At 44.4% G+C, this 19,360-nt stretch overlaps 5 protein-coding genes across 5 annotated transcripts in view; 1 reads left to right on the top strand and 4 right to left on the bottom strand.

Moving 5' to 3' along the window:
- The window catches only part of LOC113202870 (hepatocyte nuclear factor 3-beta-like), a 14,588-nt gene extending 11,636 nt beyond the window's left edge, over positions 1-2,952 (top strand). Inside the window, exons 3-6 of the mRNA XM_052265552.1 lie at positions 452-614; positions 708-944; positions 1,026-1,176; positions 1,256-2,952. Coding sequence (XP_052121512.1) covers positions 452-614; positions 708-944; positions 1,026-1,176; positions 1,256-1,425 — 721 coding nt within the window. The 3' untranslated portion in view covers positions 1,426-2,952. The remainder of the gene's footprint in view (positions 1-451; positions 615-707; positions 945-1,025; positions 1,177-1,255) is intronic.
- Positions 2,847-5,125, bottom strand: LOC113202851 (ATP synthase subunit gamma, mitochondrial). The gene is made up of 6 exons (XM_026417293.2): positions 4,971-5,125; positions 4,124-4,301; positions 3,837-4,033; positions 3,599-3,736; positions 3,297-3,517; positions 2,847-3,214 (listed from the first exon to the last, which is right to left on the bottom strand). The coding sequence occupies exons 1-6, from the start codon at positions 5,009-5,011 to the stop codon at positions 3,114-3,116; spliced, it is 876 nt and encodes a 291-aa protein (XP_026273078.1). The 5' UTR covers positions 5,012-5,125; the 3' UTR covers positions 2,847-3,113.
- A 590-nt stretch (positions 5,126-5,715) lies between these two features.
- On the bottom strand, positions 5,716-10,437 carry LOC113202850 (RNA cytidine acetyltransferase). The gene is made up of 15 exons (XM_026417292.2): positions 10,258-10,437; positions 9,910-10,001; positions 9,653-9,824; positions 9,387-9,571; positions 9,097-9,307; positions 8,558-9,021; positions 8,165-8,443; positions 7,846-8,044; positions 7,581-7,757; positions 7,204-7,490; positions 6,852-7,087; positions 6,588-6,760; positions 6,260-6,505; positions 6,038-6,174; positions 5,716-5,840 (listed from the first exon to the last, which is right to left on the bottom strand). The coding sequence occupies exons 1-15, from the start codon at positions 10,363-10,365 to the stop codon at positions 5,738-5,740; spliced, it is 3,069 nt and encodes a 1,022-aa protein (XP_026273077.1). The 5' UTR covers positions 10,366-10,437; the 3' UTR covers positions 5,716-5,737.
- Positions 10,438-10,655: 218 nt separating this feature from the next.
- LOC113202831 (uncharacterized) lies at positions 10,656-13,869 on the bottom strand. The gene is made up of 4 exons (XM_026417264.2): positions 13,727-13,869; positions 11,554-12,256; positions 11,108-11,348; positions 10,656-10,922 (listed from the first exon to the last, which is right to left on the bottom strand). Exons 1-4 carry the CDS (start codon positions 13,797-13,799, stop codon positions 10,830-10,832), a joined length of 1,110 nt encoding a protein of 369 aa, XP_026273049.1. The 5' UTR covers positions 13,800-13,869; the 3' UTR covers positions 10,656-10,829.
- A 612-nt stretch (positions 13,870-14,481) lies between these two features.
- Positions 14,482-19,360, bottom strand: part of LOC113202848 (carbonic anhydrase 13) — a 27,711-nt gene continuing 22,832 nt past the window's right edge. The window contains exons 2-7 of the mRNA XM_052265553.1: positions 16,575-16,766; positions 16,263-16,414; positions 16,069-16,164; positions 15,865-15,979; positions 15,640-15,746; positions 14,482-15,529 (exon numbers count right to left, since the gene is read on the bottom strand). Of these exons, the coding sequence (XP_052121513.1) occupies positions 15,392-15,529; positions 15,640-15,746; positions 15,865-15,979; positions 16,069-16,164; positions 16,263-16,414; positions 16,575-16,766 (800 nt within the window). The 3' untranslated portion in view covers positions 14,482-15,391. The remainder of the gene's footprint in view (positions 15,530-15,639; positions 15,747-15,864; positions 15,980-16,068; positions 16,165-16,262; positions 16,415-16,574; positions 16,767-19,360) is intronic.

The following is a 19,360-nucleotide window of genomic DNA, read 5'->3' as shown; positions in this document are numbered from 1 at the left end:
ACGGGCAACAACGGCTTTCCTCCCCCTCGAATTGTGTAAATCACGACTGCTGCGCCAGCGCGCTGACGAAATACTGTCAAAACTATGTCGAAGACACTGTATCGATGTCGTTACGATAGAGTCATTTTGCAAAGGGAAGTCGGCACAAGCACAAACTACCCTGGAAAGCATGGGGCGAAGGGGGTTCAGTGAGCGTGACAATGTAGGAAACGAGTCGCGTACTCCACTCCTGTTGTTCGCACCTAAGCCCGACTCGCCCTGTCTCGCTCCCTCTGCTGTGCCGCGTCGCTCGCGCTCGGGCCGCCCTGAAGGCCGCCCGGCGCGCGGCCGGTAGGCAACCCGAGCGCACGGGTGCGCCACGGGACTGCATCCTGCTGGAGCGAGGGAGACCCCCGACTGGGCCGCGGTAGCCACGGTGACTGGAGCCGAGCTCCCTCTGTCTTTGTCGCAGGAAGCACTTCCCCTTCTACCAGGCGTCGGACGAGCGATGGAAGAACTCGGTGCGGCACAACCTGTCCATCAACCCGCACTTCCGCAAGGAGAGCAAAGCGCCGCAGGGCGCGGGCCACCTCTGGGTCGTCATGGACAACAACAACAAGGCCAAGAACTCGTGGGTGCGTGTTATAGGCGTCGGCCAAAGCTTGAGCAGGTCACAGCTTACGCACCGAGGCCGTCCACCTCACGGGCTCGCTTTGTCGTATTTCCAGAAGGAGGAGCGGATCCAAAACTTCCTGGCGGCGCAGATGTCCGCGGCGGAGGCTGCCGAGAGTGCCGCCAACGCCGCCAGCACAGCCAGCGCCGCCAGCGCCGCGGTCGTCCTGGAGCCCTGCGCGCCGAGCGCGCCCAGCCCGGTCTGCGTCGAGTCCCCGCCCTCCCCGGTGCGGCCTCCCACGCCCCCATCACCCGTCACCACGGGGGCCAAGAGCCACAGCCAACTCAACACGGTTCGTACTCGCCGTCCGAAATGAAGGAGATTCCTGTCGGGCCACCGTTCTCTCTGATGTGTGTCTCTTTTTTCCTAGCAGTGGTGGTCGGAGAGAGTCAGTCTAGAGAGATCGGCTGAAGAAATACTGTCGGGCGTGAAGAGGGAAGTCGGAGTAGAGTTCCTTACTCCGATGGACCTTGATGGAGACCTAGACTCGGATGTCATGAAACTGGACATAAGGGACGAGAAAGGTATAACTAGGACACGTAAAATTGCGACGATTACTGTGTCTTGTTTAATTGCATTTCAATGACAATATTTTCTGAGCAGGTTTTCTCTACGGTGATCTCACAACCGAGCAAGTGATAGCAGAGAGTGGACTGCAGGATGAACTGGCGGGCCTTTATCTTCTTAATGACATGACATCATCTATAACAGCCGACTCCCTATTTCCAGATGATCTTAATTTTGCAGGATTGGAATTACCCCTTAGTGGCTGATCACTATTTGTAACAACCACTGTACTCATGTATTTATTACACAGTTTAATGTAAAGTGATTTCGTATCACAATATCCATGAGTAAAATTCTGTTTTGGTGCATTTTGTGAAAAGACTAATTTGTTATGATATAAGCAGACAATGCCAGTCGCCATAATCCTGTGGAGCCATTAGAGTTGTTGAGTAACTACATTGATATTGGTAATGATTATAGAGTTAAGAGAACTTTGCATCTCTGATAAAATACTTGTTTTATCCTAGTCATTAAGTAATATATTTGTCAAATTTTTGTATTTCAGGCTATGTATATATTTCCAGTGCAGATTGTGAAAAAAGTAAAGATGTGCATTTTTTAAATAATAATTAAAAGAAAAGGTAGCAAATTGTTAAATGGACAAAGTAGACACCCTTGTGCCCTTCTGTTTGTTACAAGTTTTGCTTCTCTTCTGAACTGCACTCCTTAAAAGATTTTAAGTTTTTAATAATACTGACTAAAGTGTAACAAAAGGTACCATCATGACTGAAGATTAACTCTTTTAGAGAGAATATCCTGCTTTTGAGAAACAGGCTAATTACCTGAAATATGATAAAAGTTTCATGATGCCAACTACTGACAAAACCGTCAAGTAGATTATTGTATTTAGAACTAAGACTGTACGACTGAACAGTGGTAGCGGCCTGTGCAAGATTAATTTGCTGCCTTCTCACCACTGTCCTGTCCTGATGTAGATAGTAATCGTCTGTAAATACATATATTTGTCTCTTGAGTGTTATAATTGGATAAACAATAGCATGTGTTTGGGTATGTTGACAATTTCTGTGCCCTGGGAACATTTATAGAATTCTTCCAGTTAGCTTCTAGTCTTACGTCAGTCATATCTGTAAATCTCTAGTCATTTTTGGAGACTTAAAAGTGATAAACAGGAGTTTGTAAAGTGTCTCTGCACTTCCAGCAGTAAGACTAGCATAAGGTCAATCTTACAGTATCCTGCCTCACATAAGTTAGGGAGGTTGTTGGCTCAGCTGCTATCTTGCCTTTAAATCAAAATTTTCATTGTAGAACAGGGACATTTTGTCCTAAGAGATTCAGCAGTTCTTCCTTCCTTCCAGGGGGCATTGGTTGATTTTTCTGAACACCCATTCGATCCGGAAGTTACAAAAGAGCTGACATCTACAAAGAGAGTGCCAATGCCTTTCATCTAAGAATATTTTCAATACATTTGATATGTAAATCAACTACTAAAGCACAATTCTTAAGCATTAATCCCGATCTTAATGCAACATTTTTGGAAGCACAGTGGCTATAAAATAGGTTTGTTAGAATATGTTGATGTAAATTTATCAACTGAATACCTGTGCCTTGTGCAAGATAAGTATGGAATAAAGAGTCTGTCGGTGATAATAAATAAAATGAATGAAAGTACTTCCATGAATCCCCTTTATTCATAATCGTGCGGCTTTTGTACAATGAATCAGGGCTAGTGACATTTCCCAGCTAACCAAATGCAATCCTTATGCACAGCATAAGTAGAATGATAGAACACATATCGGAAAGACTTTTAAAAGTGATAAACAAATTGAGACTTTAAAATACCTGGGGCCACCTTTACTGACGTTTGATACAATTTTGATACCAGCTAGCATTGACAGAGCTAGTTAGGCATTAACTACTTTCAGTTAAAAATAGCTTACAAAGCTGAGGCTCCAGAAATAATTTCAATAAGCTCCCTGGTGATGACAGCCTGTCTGGTTCGGTTGAATGTCAGCGTCAGCTTCTCAATCATCTCACCTAAAAATAATTTGACAAGTGTTAGTAAAAAGTGATAATAGTGATGAATACTAAAATGAAATAAAATGGAAGCTGAACATACCGGCGTTCTTGCTGGCATTGTCCATGGCTGTCATACGGGAAGATTGTTCAGAGCAAGCACCCTCCTTCATAGCAAAATAGAGCATAGATGCCAGTGAGAATTCCATGTAGCTCTTGATGACATCATCGTCAAGAGAGTCATAAGTTGAAATCTTGGGTGCCTTTGACACAGCATCCAAGCTGTACAGTGGCAGATCAGACACCTGGTATGACACCACAGACCTGAAAATAACATTTTGAAAATAAAGTTTTGAGCTCCAGACTAAATTTATCACTTTTGGGATGAATAAATGAGAAACTGACTTGAATTTATTGTAAATGATTTTTCCCTCCTGGAAGTCAAGTTTTGCAATTTCATCAGCAACCTTGGCAGCGTCCAGGAATGATGGGGGCTTCCTGCCAACCTCATTTGCAACGAGAATCAAATTCTTAGAATACAACCTTGGAAATAAAAAGGATAGATTAGCAAAGTACATTCACAATCTTTGTCAGCAATTTTCAACAGAAATGTTCTACATTGAATCAGGTTGGTTTCACACACCTCTGTAGGATAGAGCGAGACTTATCACCAATGCAAACAACTTTGGTGTTGGAGTCATCAATGGCAAGCTCATTACGGATCTGACGAGCCACACCGCTGTGCACAGCTCCACAGAGCCCACGGTCAGATGTGACAGCAATTAATAGCTTGCTTGGCTTTTCTTCTGTGCTCTTCACTTCAGCACGATCATAGAAAGCCTGAAATTGAAAAAATTATACATGTGATAAAAATTTTGCCGGAAATCATGAACTCTTAGATAAAATAAGCATAAGCGAATGGATACTTACAGTCGCTCCCTCTCCATAAGGACGAGCCTGTTTCAAATCCCTCTCAGCACGGGCGTATTTGGCAGCTGACACCATCTTCATGGACTGAGTAATTTTCTGAATGTTCTTAACAGACTTAAGACGGATGGAAATGGCCTTGAGGGTGGCCATTCCTCTTGCCTGCTGCTGCTGGGCCGCACTGTGGGGAGAAAAGACTTGTAACTCGCTGTATTCTAGGAAACAAGCAGTACTTGTAACAACAGGTACAAGCACGAGAATTGATAAAAAAGATTTCTATTCGATGATTTGTTACGTCTAATTAAGTTAGTTTCACTGTCAGCCACAGGTTTAAAGGTAAACACATGAGTTTGACTTTAACCTAATAAGGTGACTCCTAACCTATTCATTGTCAGTGATTGAGAGAGTGAAGGTATATGCCGACATTTATGTAACTAAAACTTTCAAAACAATAGAAAATTTTAATTTCGTCACTTTAAATTCAACTGTGATACAGTGAAAACATTGAATACGATAAAACTACCGACAGAGGTCAAATGAGTGTGAAAGAGAACATGAAAAGAATGAATCAGTTTGACAGGGAATGCCTCGACAACAGTTAAGATTCATAGGAGCTAGGAATTTTAATTGAATCCATCCAAAGAGCAGTAAAATAAATATAAATTCAGTGATTTGGATGGAGGAAACGGAATGCAGTCGGCTGGAGAGGTACGTCTAGCCTAGCAACTAACAAGTCGAGCTAGTCCGAACGAAGGACATTCCGCACTTACACATCAAATACGCAAATATTATACAAACATTGCTCTTTAAGGTATTTAAGAAAGCGATACAGGTATATGATTGTACGTACCATGGTGGCGCGACGGCCAAAATACGCCCGAAGTTGTTCATGATTGACCCTTCTGCTAATGTCGGATGGGAGAGGGAGCAGAACCGAACACCTCTGCAGTCACCGCCTGTGTTGGGCAAAACTGACTCTTACAAGCACGTCAGAAGTGCCAACGCCACACATGACATAAACGAATCGGTAGCAAAATTTCATCATTAGAAAAAGAGATTTTTTGGAAAGCAATAGAACACAAAAACTAAAATTTATGTTCACCTAAAAATGTGGTGTGTGTATTGTTGTTCATAAGGATGTTTCTTTTTTAAATTTATTTTGTTGCGGTGCCGTGGCGCATGCGTGTGAACACGATTAATGAGCGGGGAATTCCAAATACTTCCGGTTGGACAACAAATTGCAAGTTGCAAGCAGCTACATAAAAGCCAGCTACTTAAACTTGAGCTTAACGGACAGTTTACCTGTCTAGTATAAATGGGCAGCAAACCCGAGTTTGAGAGAAAAAGATAATGTACCACACATCACTTGCCAATAAGTACGTGGACTCCTAATCCAATGGAACAGGAAGGTACAGATTTACCTTCATTTTTTTTTTTTTTTAAGACTCTTAATGGTGGCTAATGAATAGCCGGAGTTGATCTGCACAATTAAAAAAAAAAAATATTCTGCAAGTACAATCTTGACAGCAATACCAATCAGGTGGATGAGGGAGGATTAATATGAGAGAAAGTGTAAAAGGTGAAATAATTCTACATAATTTTTTGGATATCTTTATTTTACTTAGATTTTCTATCCTTCTTTTTCTTCTTCTTTAGGGTCTTGGCATCACTATCATCTAATCCGTTATCATTCTGATCTTCAGCCGGTCTTTTTTCACCACTGGGAAAGAAAAGAACAATATAATATTAATTTTTACTTTAAAAACATATTCACACTCTACATGTAAAAGGACAATTTTGTCCATAGAAATGAAACCGATTTAGGAACAAAATTGCATCCTTTCTGGATGTGCACGAATCGGTCCCATTTCTATGGACAAAATTGTCCTTTTACATCTTATGCCACTACAAACTGACCTTTTAACTGAAATTATGTTTTTACTACTGCCTTTCAGAGCTTGGCCCCATTCTTGTTCAGAGCCCTTTATAGCATACTGACTGAAATTTTCCTGTTTCAATCTCTGTAGTTCTGCTTTTTGTTTAGTTTTCAATTCCTGTCAAATAGAAGAGAAACAAATGTTAAGCAATCATATTTGTAAAATAAACTTAAAGATAAATTCAGCGGAAGAGATCTCATGCCTTTGCTGCTTCTTCTAGTTCATCATTGAGACTTTTGCCACTGTGAAGTGATGGAGTGTCATTTGAAATTTGTTTGGGTCCTCCCATAGAAGCCTCAACTGCTTTGGCAGTAACTTCACTCAATACACTGACCGACCTCCTGACAGAACGATTGAAGAGGCCAAGAACTTGGCTGGAAGCTAGTTCTAAGTCAGCAGAGACTTCATCTACAGTACGATGTTGCAGACCTAGTCCCAGAAGAATAGCCTGACAAATAATAAAAAAATGTTAATTGTTATTATACTGTGCACTTAATTAGTTTCTGATTGTAGTTCATATCAATACTTACAGCTTGGGCTGCAGAAAGGTGCATTTCTCCTAGTTGGTTGAGGAAATAAAACCGTGCAAGAGGTGGAAGGAGATCCATAATCAGGTGGTAATCGACCAATTGATTGGTATACATTTCCAACCTCTTTAAATCATATTTTGTCATGAGTACTCCCAGCTCTTCAGATGATAATACTGAAATGTTTTGAAAACATTGTGATCTATTCATAAGTTTACATTCAATACTTCTCAAGGAATGACATAAACAATTCCTTAAAGCACTTACATTTTACAGGAACTTTGACAGCTTTGTTCTGAAGCAGGCCAAGAGCTAGTGCAGGAGTGAATGTCCTGAACTGGTAACTTAGAAGATTGACAAAGCGCCGCCGAAAATCAGTAAAGAATTCACTGAGCCAGACTAGGCCTCCTCTGTTGTGAAAACTGTCAACTGTGGTTTCATCTTCTCCAAGTAACGACAACATAATACATGAGTGTTCACCAGTCAAGTCATTTGTGGTTTGCCTGACAGAACAACACATAAACAATCAAGTTATTCTTTAGTTCAATACATTGTGTTGAGAACAAGAAAGTAAATCATGGGTAAGTAACAGGTTGTTTTTTTTAGTGTCTGTTTTTACCTAAGATAAACAGGAACAAAGCCAGCTCTTTTCCAAAATTTCAAAAGGGGCAATGTCAATCCAAAAGATGTACCAATATAGGAGAGCCTTTCAGGCCGTCTTTCAGATAACTTCAGAAGCAGTGGAGGTAATGATTTCCTTGGTTCAATAGATTCTTCCAAAAGTCCAACATCCTCTTCAGGAATTGGAACAATTTTTTTCTCATCAGGATTGTCCTCATCTAAACAAGGCATTGATCCTTCATAGTAGCGCTTCAAGAGGTTTAGTGCCCGTGAGCCATAGCCCATCTATTTTGCAAACAGGTGGGAAAATAAATGTTAAAAAAGAGATTTAACAGACAGATAGAACTAACTAGAAAAAGAGAAGTAAGCTCATACTCCTTGATAGTCAGGGTGTGTGGCTACTCGTACAATACGAGCACCAGCAAGCATTGGGAAATCTTGATCTTGGAACTGCTGAGCCACTGTCCAAGGAATCAAGTCGCCAGCAGCCCTTTTACCCCTTGAGAGACCATCAGCAGCGCTTTCCTTAGAGATCTGCCCCTCCAGACAAACCTAATGAAACAAAGATTGGATATTTATTTTTGCTGATTTAATTATAAGATTAACTTTAGGAAGGTATGGAAAAAGCCATCTAATTTACCTGAATTACTACAAGCACTTCTGGTAAAGATTTTCCATTGGGATCTACTGGTCCTAACAGACAAAACAAATGATGGGCAGGAGCATCAGACATCATTTGTAAATCATTAGGGCTATTCTTATAATGAGAGGCTACAAACAGAGCAACAACTCTTTGAAGGAAAGCTTCTGATGCCTTATGGTAGCAGAACAGTGTGTCCCTGAAAGCATAATCACATTATATTGAGGGCAACATCGTTTCACATACCAGGTTGACACATCTAAGGTCTTCATAAACCATGATTCAAGTAGACGTATTAACATTAACATCATATATGTACCTATTTATATAATATAAATCACAGGATTCAGGAGGTGGGCAGCCTGAGAGAATTGGTTGCACTGAAGTAGCATCCAAACATAATAAATCTGTTAGCCATTTTTCAATAGAGTCGCCAGGGGAATATCGGATGGATTCCGTGAGAGTCACTTCGGCAAGAGAGCGACCAGTGGCAGCAGATTGGTCTTTCCCCTTTACAGCAGCCACTCCAGATGGTGCAGCCTGTACTCTTAATTGCTGCAGCAACTTTAACGACAGAGACCGACCAGTTCCTTCATATCTGTAACATTTTTTAGATTACCGGTAATATTTACAATTGTGATACAATCCTGCCAGTAAAGAAAACTGAAATAATAAAATCTGTATTTTTAAAAGAAAAGAAAAAACAAATTACCCATTAATTGTTGAAGCCAAAAATACAAGATATGGCCCCAACATAGCTTTAACATATGGCAAAGGAATTGCGGCTGCTTCATCAATAACTAGAAGTTCACATTGTCCAAGTCTTTGATGATCAGTGGGGTGCAGATACTGAATTGTTTGCCTGTGGTCACGGAAAATATTCACACGGACCAATGCTTTGTTGAACTCTGGATTTGTTGACCTAACAAGACTATAGTCCAAGTGCTCCTGATATTCAAGGGCATCAAACCCTTTAAAAATAAATTCAAAGAAGGTCTTCAAGTTTTCAGGACTTGGTCCAGTCACAAAAATATTGGAATAGCCAAATGCAATGGCAGCTGCAACAGATAGTCCCAGAGCCGCTGACTTCCCTCTACCACGAGCAGCTGTGAGAGAGACAGTTGATCTAAGGGTTTTCTCAGAAATAGCTTCAACAAATTTAAGAAGTGCTTTGGCCTGGAAGAAATGAAGACAGTAAGAATTAAATGCTGCCAAGTTGTGCAATAATTTGAGGGCAATAAAAACACAGACCTGATCAATCGTTTTACATTGATTGATGAGTACACCAATTGGTTGTGTATCTCTCAAACTTTCTTTGAGTTCAGCCAGCTCTGAATCATGAGATTCCATCTCTGATTTTGAGACTGGCTTTACATCTAGGAGGTGAGAAGAAAGAGGTAAAACTGTCAAATCATCATCAACAACCAAGCAGCGATTACAGGATGCCAGGGAAAGAAGAAATCTGAAATAAAATTTAAAACAAAATTGTGAGTTGTACTTGGTCAAAGAAGACTACAGACATACAGTAAAAAGAAACAAACCTTTCGTTAAATCTGTTCACAACATCAGTGTGGGCCTCGGTACGATATCTCTCATGGACATCCATGCTCATAGTATAGAGCTGACGGAGAGATGCTACAGAGCGTAGTAAGATAACAACTACACCCCCTCCTTCAACTGTTTCTATAGTTCTTGCTAATAAATTAGGGGTCATAGCTTCAAAGTCCTATAAAATAATTCCTATTTAGAAGATGCACAGAAAGAAAAAACTACCTACAAATGACATGAATGCCAAAACAATTTTTACCTGTAAAACACACATGCCAAAGGTATTACCAAGAATTTTATGCGTTTCTGAATAGTAGCAGTATCTAATGTTTGTGGAAGCTACAAACAACTCAAATGGATCATCCTCATTGACATTTAAAGTGCCGGATTTGACTTTCCTCTGTAAGTTCTTCATTCGCTTTTTTCTGTGGCTAAAACGTCAAAAAAATTCAGGTAGAATTAAGAAATAAGACTTAGCGACAGCAACATCTAGTGACGTGTACTGAAGAATTGTACCTGCTGAAACCAAGTTCCTTCTTATAGCACCATAACACAGAGGGACGAGCTTTAACAGCTGCTTTTGAGAGCATGTGATGCAGAATAACAACCTACAAATGAACATGCAAACGATTATTAATATAGTTTACCAACTGAGTGTGAATATGCTACTTGGTCAACATAATTATCTGGTACGTAATCGGATACAAAGATCTACAGTAACAACACCGTTTCAAAATTTGTACGATTAAATAAAAGGACCTCGATAATACAATATAAAAATCCTTAAAGTACATCCAAAAAAATTCTACTTAAACTTCTGAAGAACCCAAGTCATAGGTTAAGCCGTGTTTACATTCATATTACCTGATCTCGTCCTTTGTCACCAACAACGACGAACATGGTTCTGTGTCCTTCAGAAACACCATTTTCGATTAAAACCCGGAGGCGGTTATCTATCTTTTTACGAACCATTGTAGACTGAAAATTTGATGTTCTTTAAAGTAACCTTAATCAACACACGTGTTGAACTCGCCCCGTGTGTGTGCAGTGTGTGTGTGCGCGTGTGTGTGTGGGCAGCACAGTTAGCCAACCCGAAAGAAATAAATACAAATCTCGGGTGTTTTGTAGTTGCTGTACGTACAGTACACAGACCGTCCGCCGAGTAGTACTGAAGTACTTTGGTAGTACCGAGTAGTAACATGGAGTAAGTAGAAAACGCAATATTTGTTTGTCAAATGTGTGGAAGTACACAGTACACACAGTCATACTTATTTCACATTTTATTCGTTTTAAAGAATAAATCGAAACAAAAGTACAATTAAAAATATGAAAAAACATGTGCAAATTTTTCAACAAGAATATTATCTGTTCATATTTTGGAATTATTAATAGATTCATGGCTGATTAAGTTTAGGTTGTTTGAAGCATAATGAGAGCTAATCACGAAGGTTGTACATGTCGAGAACGGCTTCTGCAGCCACCTGGCGGTTGCCTATCTGGAATTCTTCCCACTCTTTAGACTTCATAATCTGAAACAAACAAAGTCCGAACAAACATTGAACAAGGGAGACATAGAAAGTAAAATTAATATTTGATGTTGTGGGTGCTCCACACTTTGGAATATGTTAAAGGCAAAACTAATTTGTTACTCCTCCGCTTAAATAAACATATTAATTGTCAATTTTGTTTAAGCACTGAAAAGTTTAAACCGCACCTGTTCACGATGTGCTTGTAGGTACTGCAGTACAACCCTCCTCAAAGATGGACTGTTGTTTGTGGCACTTGTTTTCAGCAAGTTGCAACAGACAGAGGGAGCTGTGCTGCTATTTGATTCCAAACTGTACTTTAATCGCTCTTTGACCTCATTGCATAAATCTGTTACCAGATACTGGTCTGCAGCTATGAGCAGTTTTGTCATATCAACATTCTTTCCAAGACTCCCTGTGTAGATGTACCTAAAAAACAAATATGTGGGGAGTAAAGAACATTTATTTAGTTAAAAGAAAAAGTAAGATCTTTCAAAAATTAGTCTAAGCAATTAATCTGTAAGCTGCAAACCGACCCACATTCCATATTCAATTTTGAAGGTATGAGTGAAGTCAATATTAATTTTTTAAAACAGTTTTCATTTATAATTTTTTTTTTAGTATTAACCGTTACCTGAGCATTTCCTTCAGGGTAGGTACAGACACATCACTGACATCAACAAGAGCGTTTCCAATTCCATCCCATTCAGGTTTGAACTTTACTTTGAAGAACTCGCTGCGAGCAGCCAGTATGCAGCAGTGGGCGGGTATCTCTTGGCCATCGGTGCAAAGCTTCACGTCTGACATTAGGCCCGACTCAAGGAGGGAGTCTAGACTCTTAGTCAGCAGGCAAACACCGCTGAATGCAGGTTCTGGCTGCGGCTTTACCTTTTGCATGGAAGTCAATCTCAGATCAATCTTAAATGTAGCCTCTACAGGATACCCATCATATGTATTATATGGATATTCTTGTGTGAAAACTTCATAAGGCATATCCAAGGCACGGCCAACAGTGGACAGGGTGAACCTCTTCGTATTCTTAGGGTACCAGTACTCAATGTAGCCACCCCAAGGAATTATAGTTTCAGCTGACGGTCGTGATCGACCAGTGACAATCTTGTTCCGGTCACTGGCAGAACACAATACTTTCAGACGATAAGAATTGGGTTTTCCTTCTGTTACTTCAAGTTTGATCGTCCATGTCCAGAGAGCATCAGACGAAACGAGTGGAAAGGAAGATGCCGAGATTTTGACGCCACCAGGGACCGCCGGCCGCCGTGGAAATGGGATGGCCACAGTGACATCGACTGTGGAGGTGACTCTCTTTGTGTCCATATCTGCGGAAAATAAGTTGTTCAGGAATCGCAGCCGAGTAGCGCCGATCTAGAAATGCGCATTAAAATGCACATAAAAGGTAACACATTTTCGCCTCATTAAATTCGCACATTGACAAGTTAATTGGCATTCCCCACCCCAGTAGCGCAAACCGCATTAAATGCGCTTCAATGCGCATTAAACTGCACACAAAACGTGACACATTAGTGACGCTTTTAAAGCGCATTACAGCATTTAATGCGCATTTAATGCACTCTACGCGCATTTAATCCGTCACCAATGAGTCACCTTTTATGTGCATTTCAATGCGCATTGAAGCGCATTTAATGCAGTAGCGCTTCTCGGGCAGAAGCGCGCCAACGCAAGCTCTCCTAGCGCCTAATAGGTAGGCAACATCTCGCCTGCAGTGCGTGCGCGTGCTGGGGGTTGGCCTACCCCGAGTCTCACAGGCGCCGAGCATCCGTAACTTGCAGCATGAGTTGGAGAATTTTTTTCTTTAACTTTCTGGACGGTCACTTAAATACTAATCATCTACCATAATGTGCATCAATAATGCGGCAATGCGTACAAAAATGTGCGTAAAAGGTAGACACATTTTCAATGCGCCAAACGCATTCAATGCGCTTCAAGGCGCGTGGAAATGCACAGAAAAGTTGACACATTGTGCGCATTACGCGCATTTAATGCGCCAGCAATGTGTTACCTTCTGTGTGCATTTCCACGCGCCTTGAAGCACATTGAATGCATTGAAGCTTCTAGGGAAGCAGATTGGCGAGCAGGGGCGTATTAGGGGGCAAATTGCCTATCTTTCGGCGGCTGTCTTGTGGGCCACCGGGGGGGGGATGGGGAGTACAACATTGTAACCTTTAAAAGTTCCTGATTGATCGAGTCGACCCTTTACCCCCACTACCGGCGTGGTGCAAAAAGCGGGAAACTCTCGACCAATCAGGATGCGGTGCGGTGGATAGGGGTATTCCCCCCTGACATCAGTACACCATCCCTTGGATTCCATACAGCGTTGATAAATACGGTGATGATTTTTAGGACCGCATGGTCCCGAATTTGGGTTATTTCTCGCCTAGGGTCATTAGTTCGGGAGATATAGACTCCGGTAATACGCCCTACCAAAAACGGTCACGTTTACCGGCGCACGTAAGGTGAAGCTGACGCCGCAGCGCAGACAGTTCAACACTGCTCTGAGACGCAGTGCTCGTTTTTCTTACCACTAGGGGTATACATTAATATTAAAAAACGATTTTATGCTTTAGCGCAAATAAAAATTTGTGGTCACTCTTGTGTTTCTCGTAAGACCGTCAAAAGTTGGGTTGGGATCCCCCTTCTTTCTCTACTCTTCGTCCTCCGTCAAACGGCTACGATGTAACGGGGGGCTTTCTTTTGATTCTTTTATCGTAAACACTAGTCGTTACACAGCAAATATGTCACAATACACGGTGCGCTAGGGCGAAACGTACCTGTACAATAGTAGACTAGACGACTAGGAGATAGAGATGTATTACGGACTTCAGAAGGCGGTGGTGGAAGCATGACGTACCGACAAGCGACGATCGTCTGGAGATCAAATGCGCGCGACCATTCGATCAGACAACGAAACACTTCAACTTAAAATCAGCTGTGTTGAATTATTTAAAGAATTTTCCGCGACATAGCCTATTTGTTTGAAATTCGTAGAAATGCACGTACAGGGTGGGTGATCTGCGCCGTCTTTTTTCCTGCATAACCGGGCGGGTGCGGGTTGCATAGTCGCACGGGGCCGTAAGTGCCGTAAGGCGCGGTACGCCTTTGGTAATGCGCGTAATAATGCGCATAAAAGGTAACACATTCGTTCCGCATTTTAAGCGCATTATGTGCATTTCATGCGCATTTAATGCAGTTATGCGGATAAAATGCGGAACGATGTGTTACCTTTTATGCGCATTACTACGCGCATTGCCGCAGCTAATGCACATGTAAGCAGATTTAAGCGCATTAGCGCTACCGGGGATGGCGAGCAACGGTAAGCAAGCCCGACTGCACGTCTACATCTGGTACAGTATACGCAGAAAAGACGGCCCTGCAAAGGGTAAAACATTGGTAAAGCGAATCAAACCATTTAATGTGCATACTCCGCACAATGATTAATGCGTCACCAAGTCACCTTTTGTGTGCATTTCTACGAGCATTGAAGCGATTAGGGTGTGGAGGTTGAGCGAAATGAAAGAGAAAAAACTCTTCTGATTACTACTTTAATCGTCAGGTGCAGTCTACAAAAATATTTTCTGATCATAATCAAACAGCACAGAAAAATACTAAAATTGTTTGTTTTTTTCTATTTTTAATGTCACAGCACGCTTGATCAAGTTTATTTGCAAATCAATGAGTAAACATCAATTTTCATAGATGTGATGTAAAGTACGCATTGCATATAATACTGTTACTATAACAGATGTATGTTCAGAAAGGTATTAAAAATTAACTAATAAAAATAAGATTATGGTTTTAAAAATTGTTAAATAATTTAAAAAATAAAAAAGAACATATATGTATATTGGAATGAACTAATTGTCACATGTTCTTGGTACTACACCATCAAAGTAATTTAATTAACAGTCCAAAAATTACTGGAGATGTGTTAAATGCATCATCATATTATTAGTTATTACAGTCTCAGATCCTTAAGCTGGAGGGCGCACTGGAAGCAATGGAGCTAGATACTTGACACAAGAAAATTTGAAAAGTTATGCATCTAGTCGAATGTCTTCAGCAATGCTTTTAATGCAACTTTTGAAAGCCAGGAACAAAACGAAAACAGTTTAAAAAAGTCCTCGCAGCTTACTATTTGTAACTAATTTTGGTCCCCAACTATACGTAAAAAACAACAACAACACATTATTCCTGGTCAATCACAGAAATGTGGGGGTATCTATCTGTTCTGCGTCATTGAAACCATTTTCATAGTTAGTGAGTAATCTTAAAACGAGTGACTATAACGGTGATGTTGCTCCACTCCTGCAGGGCGGCGCACTCGGCAGCTCAACAGCAGCCCTCCCTCTGGGTGCGGCGGGGGTGGCGGGGAGGGGCTGCGGTCCGCCGCGCCCAGCCGCCTGCAGGCCGCTCCCGCCGTGAGATCAAGGCACCGGTCACTCGGCGCATTCGCGCAGAACCCGGTTGCCCAGGGGCAGCGGGGGGCGGAAGTTCTTGACGAGGACACCGTTGAGGTTATCACAGGGGCATTCCTCTCCCTCGGAGAAGCAGCGCAGGGAGCGCATGGTCTCGAGCTGACGACATACAAACAAGACGCGCCATTGTCAGTTGACTGAAGGCTGGAATCGCTGGGTAAAACGGCCCCGAGTATACACGGGCCCCGGGCCCTGTAGGAAACGCTCACCTGATCCTGGGAGATGGTAAGGGGCTCCTTGAAGACGATCCAAGTCACGCTCTCGTTGCAGGGCGGCGTGGTCAAAGAGCCAAGGTAAGTCCAGTAGCTAGACTTGGCTGTGAACAAACGGGTTGCACTTCCATCATCCCTCCTCCTCATCCTCTTCTTCGCCATCTTCAACGTCTACTAGAAATCCTCCCCCCTCCTGCGGGGACTACCAGCCAAGCAACCAACCTGGCAGCAAGTTGGTCGGGTCCAGCTCCCCGTCGATGTCCACGTGCGCCCCCTTGTGGGTGATCTTGCCCATGAGGGACGTCACCTTCTCGAGCTCCTTGAGGGGCTGCCCGACCTGCACAGAGACACGTTCAGCCGGTCAGTTCGCGTCCTCGCCTCAAACGTTCGCTCGCACCCTTTGCTGGCCGGCGGTCTCACCCTCACCTGCAGGAAGACGCCCAGCACGGCGAGCCCGTCAGGCTGAGCGGCCGCCTCGCCGAAGGAGTCGTACTTGTCGCAGTTCCAGTGCACGAGGTGGAGCTGCGTGGGAGGAGAAGCACAGACCGGGGGGTTAGTCGCGGTTTCCCTTCACTCACACAGCGCTCGCTGCCGCGGCGCGCGAACGATGGGTGGCCTACCTCCCCGGCGAACGGCTGGCCGTCCACGGTGTGCTCGGAGCCCTCGTTGTCGTAGCCGCCCCAGTGCATGTGGAACTGCTCGAGGCGGTAGCGGGAGCTGAGGGGGCCGCCGCTCAGCTCGGAGAACCAGAACATGAGGTCGTCCTTGCGGGCTGGAGAGACCACCAGAGAGAATGGAACGAGAATTAAACGGGCACCGCATGGGTTGTTGGGATTCATTTGGAGGAAAAGTTGGAAACAGAGGAAAAGAAAACGTCTGCACTATTTAAATGTGATTGGTTTTCAACTCGAAGTGCGTGCTAGGGTACTCACGTGCAGTCGGGCCCGAGATCTGCACCTTCCAGCCGTAGCCGGTGTTGCTGAGCGAGCAGCCGGCCTGCGGGTTGTAGCGGCGGTGAAGCGGGCGCGCCGTGGTGTCGGGGCGGGCGTCGGACCCCCTCAGGTCCACCGGGGACTGCCGCGGCCCCAGAGCCAGCGGGTACTTCCGGTGCCAGGTGAGAGGACCTGCGAACATTGCGGGTGGGCTTGGTGAGCGACGTTGACACGCGATTATTTTCACGGAAAAAAAAGATTCGCTGAGCCAGCTAATATATTGACTGGTATCTGGACAGACAAGCACAAAAACTTCTGTAACCACTATATTGTCTACTCTAATCAATCATTGGCTGTGCCAGTCAAAGATAAGTTGTATGAAGTAATGATTTGCCTGCATCAGTAAGGCAGACCTCGACTGACTTAGGTAAGGGATGAGCTCTTACAGCTAATTTTAAGTTTATGTGCTTGTCTGTCCAGATACCAGTCAATATATTAGCTGGCTCAGCGAATCTTTTTTTTCCGTGTTTGTGGATTGGCGAACAGACATGATTCTGCTGTGCAAATCTCTCAGAGAGAGATGAAGAGGAAAAGAGGAGGGGGCGTCACATGGGAGAGTCGAGTCGAGAACCCACGGCACGAGTGCCCCCCCCCCCCTTTTCCCTTTCCTTCTTCTACCCTGCCGCCTACCTTAAGCTAGGCATCGTTGTTGGCAGCAGCAAAACCATAAAAATAAAAACAATCTGCTCCAAACGACAAATCACAACATTGCTTATCACGCTGAATTTGCACGCAAAGGGGACATCTGTCCGTCAACGCCAGTCATGCAGCGGAAGAACGAGGATATGAGGGAACGGGATGAGGAGGGGGAAAGAGCGGGGAGAGGGGGGGGGGCTGAGGACGGTGACGCGGGCAGCCTGGTCATGTTTACTTCTCCCAAAGGAAGTGAGTGAGCGACGAGAGGGAGACAGCGGTTCTTCTCCTAGCCAGCCTGTCGTCGGGCCTTGATGGTCGCAGGCTCTGGACGAAGGGAGGGGGACACAGACAGAGCAGGGTGTCTGAGCCCCCGACTTTGGCCGCGGGGGGTTTGGCGCCAGTCAGCGCGCTCTGCTTTGGGCCGGGCCTGCCGGGCCCTGCTTTCTTGCCGCAGTGTACTCATCATGATTCGGCTCATCAAGGCTCAGTCAGAGGCGAGGCGGGTCGGCCCGGCCGGGTAGCCAATTCGATTCGACGCGAGCACTGTTGGACATCAAGCTCCCCTTTGTGGCAATGTGGGGGCACAGACGAAATCTTGGAAATGCACGCGCCAACGACGCATTCAGCAGCTGGGCAGCAGCAGCACTGAGAAACACTGAGCAACGGTGAGCACGGGTGAGCAGCATTGAGTAGCGGTGAGCAGGCCCGTGGGTGGTAGCCCATGCCACGTGTGATGCTGGCAGCGCTGTCACTGCATTGATGAGTACGGCGCAGATTTGAAGGTCATTTTCTCTCTCTATCTCTCTCTGTCCTCCTCCACCCATCTGCTCGTCTCTCTCCCCCTCTCTCTTCGCTCTTACTCGTGGCGTCCTGATGATCTCACCTGGACGCCACAACAGGAGGGCCGGCATGGCACACCCCGAACACCATTAGTTCGGCTCACATTCAGCTCACTCTCCGAAAAAAAAGGATCAACAAAACCTAAAGGCAACAACGCAATAATTATTTTTGTTACTGTTGTCATTTGCTAGCATAGTCATACTTTATCGGCTTATTTTTATTATTTTCTCTCCCTACCGTCTTATCACCTACTTTGATGCAACGCAGCGGTAACGTGACGCCCTAGCGAGGAAGGAGCCCGCCCTGACCTTGTCACCCGGCCGGGTTAAGTTCCCCCGCGCCGTCGACGCACAAGTAAGCACTCGCTGACTTATTCACTCAGTAGCCTCGCCCGCCCAGCCACTGCTCCGCCCCCGCGGTCATACGCTACACGGTCATGCACGTGCCGCGGATATTTCGTCTTGATGCGCCATTTATTTGCGGAACCCTCTGTGTGCCCCCCTCGGAGGAGAACTGAATATTAAACACGCGAGAACGAGCACAGAAAAAAGGAGAGTTACCATTGTAATTATATTTCAATGGCCAGTTCCATGGCGTTTGTTTTACACAGTTTTAGATAGAGCGCCGTTGGTCGGCGTTATTTGGACTGCAACCGCAACACGAAAATTGTGGGGGGGGGGGGAAACTGGTGGTGGTGCAGTTGCAGTCGACGGCCTTTCAGGTGCAAACAATTAAAACGACAAAATAAAATTTGTCCTTTATTCCAGTGTCCGCTCGCCGCGTCGCGGCCGGACAGAGACCCCCGAGGCCGGGCCCGCCGCCGGGCCGTCAAAGTCATAATAACTGCCGTTGGCTGCGCGCGAGCGCAGGCAGAAGTGTGACACATGCACGACACATGTGTCACACTTGTGTCACACTTGTGTCACACATGTGTCACACACTAGGGCCGCATGCCACCAGCACCGGTCACACGCGGCACAGCAGGCCCGGCACAGGGCGGGTTATCAACGCCGTGTGATAAAAGCACCAGACGCACACAACTCAGATGACATGCGGGAAAAAAATAAGAGGAATAAAATCAGAGTGATTACTTTCGTGAGTGAGTGTATGTGCGCGCAAGTCATGTACTTATTGTCGAGTTTATACTTAATGTTGCGCGTATAGCAATTTTGCGCTCTTCAAAAATGAAAAGCGACCTCCCAGAGGCCCGCGTAGACGCGCGGTCGCACGCGACGACGAGCACAGCGTGT

The sequence above is a fragment of the Frankliniella occidentalis genome, unplaced genomic scaffold (assembly GCF_000697945.3).
Source record: "Frankliniella occidentalis isolate FOCC.00 unplaced genomic scaffold, Focc_3.1 Scaffold28, whole genome shotgun sequence".
In the NCBI taxonomy this organism is placed as follows: Eukaryota; Metazoa; Arthropoda; class Insecta; order Thysanoptera; family Thripidae; genus Frankliniella; species Frankliniella occidentalis.
The sequence above is the reverse complement of the archived record's forward strand: the minus strand, read 5'-3'. Positions and strand labels throughout refer to the sequence as shown.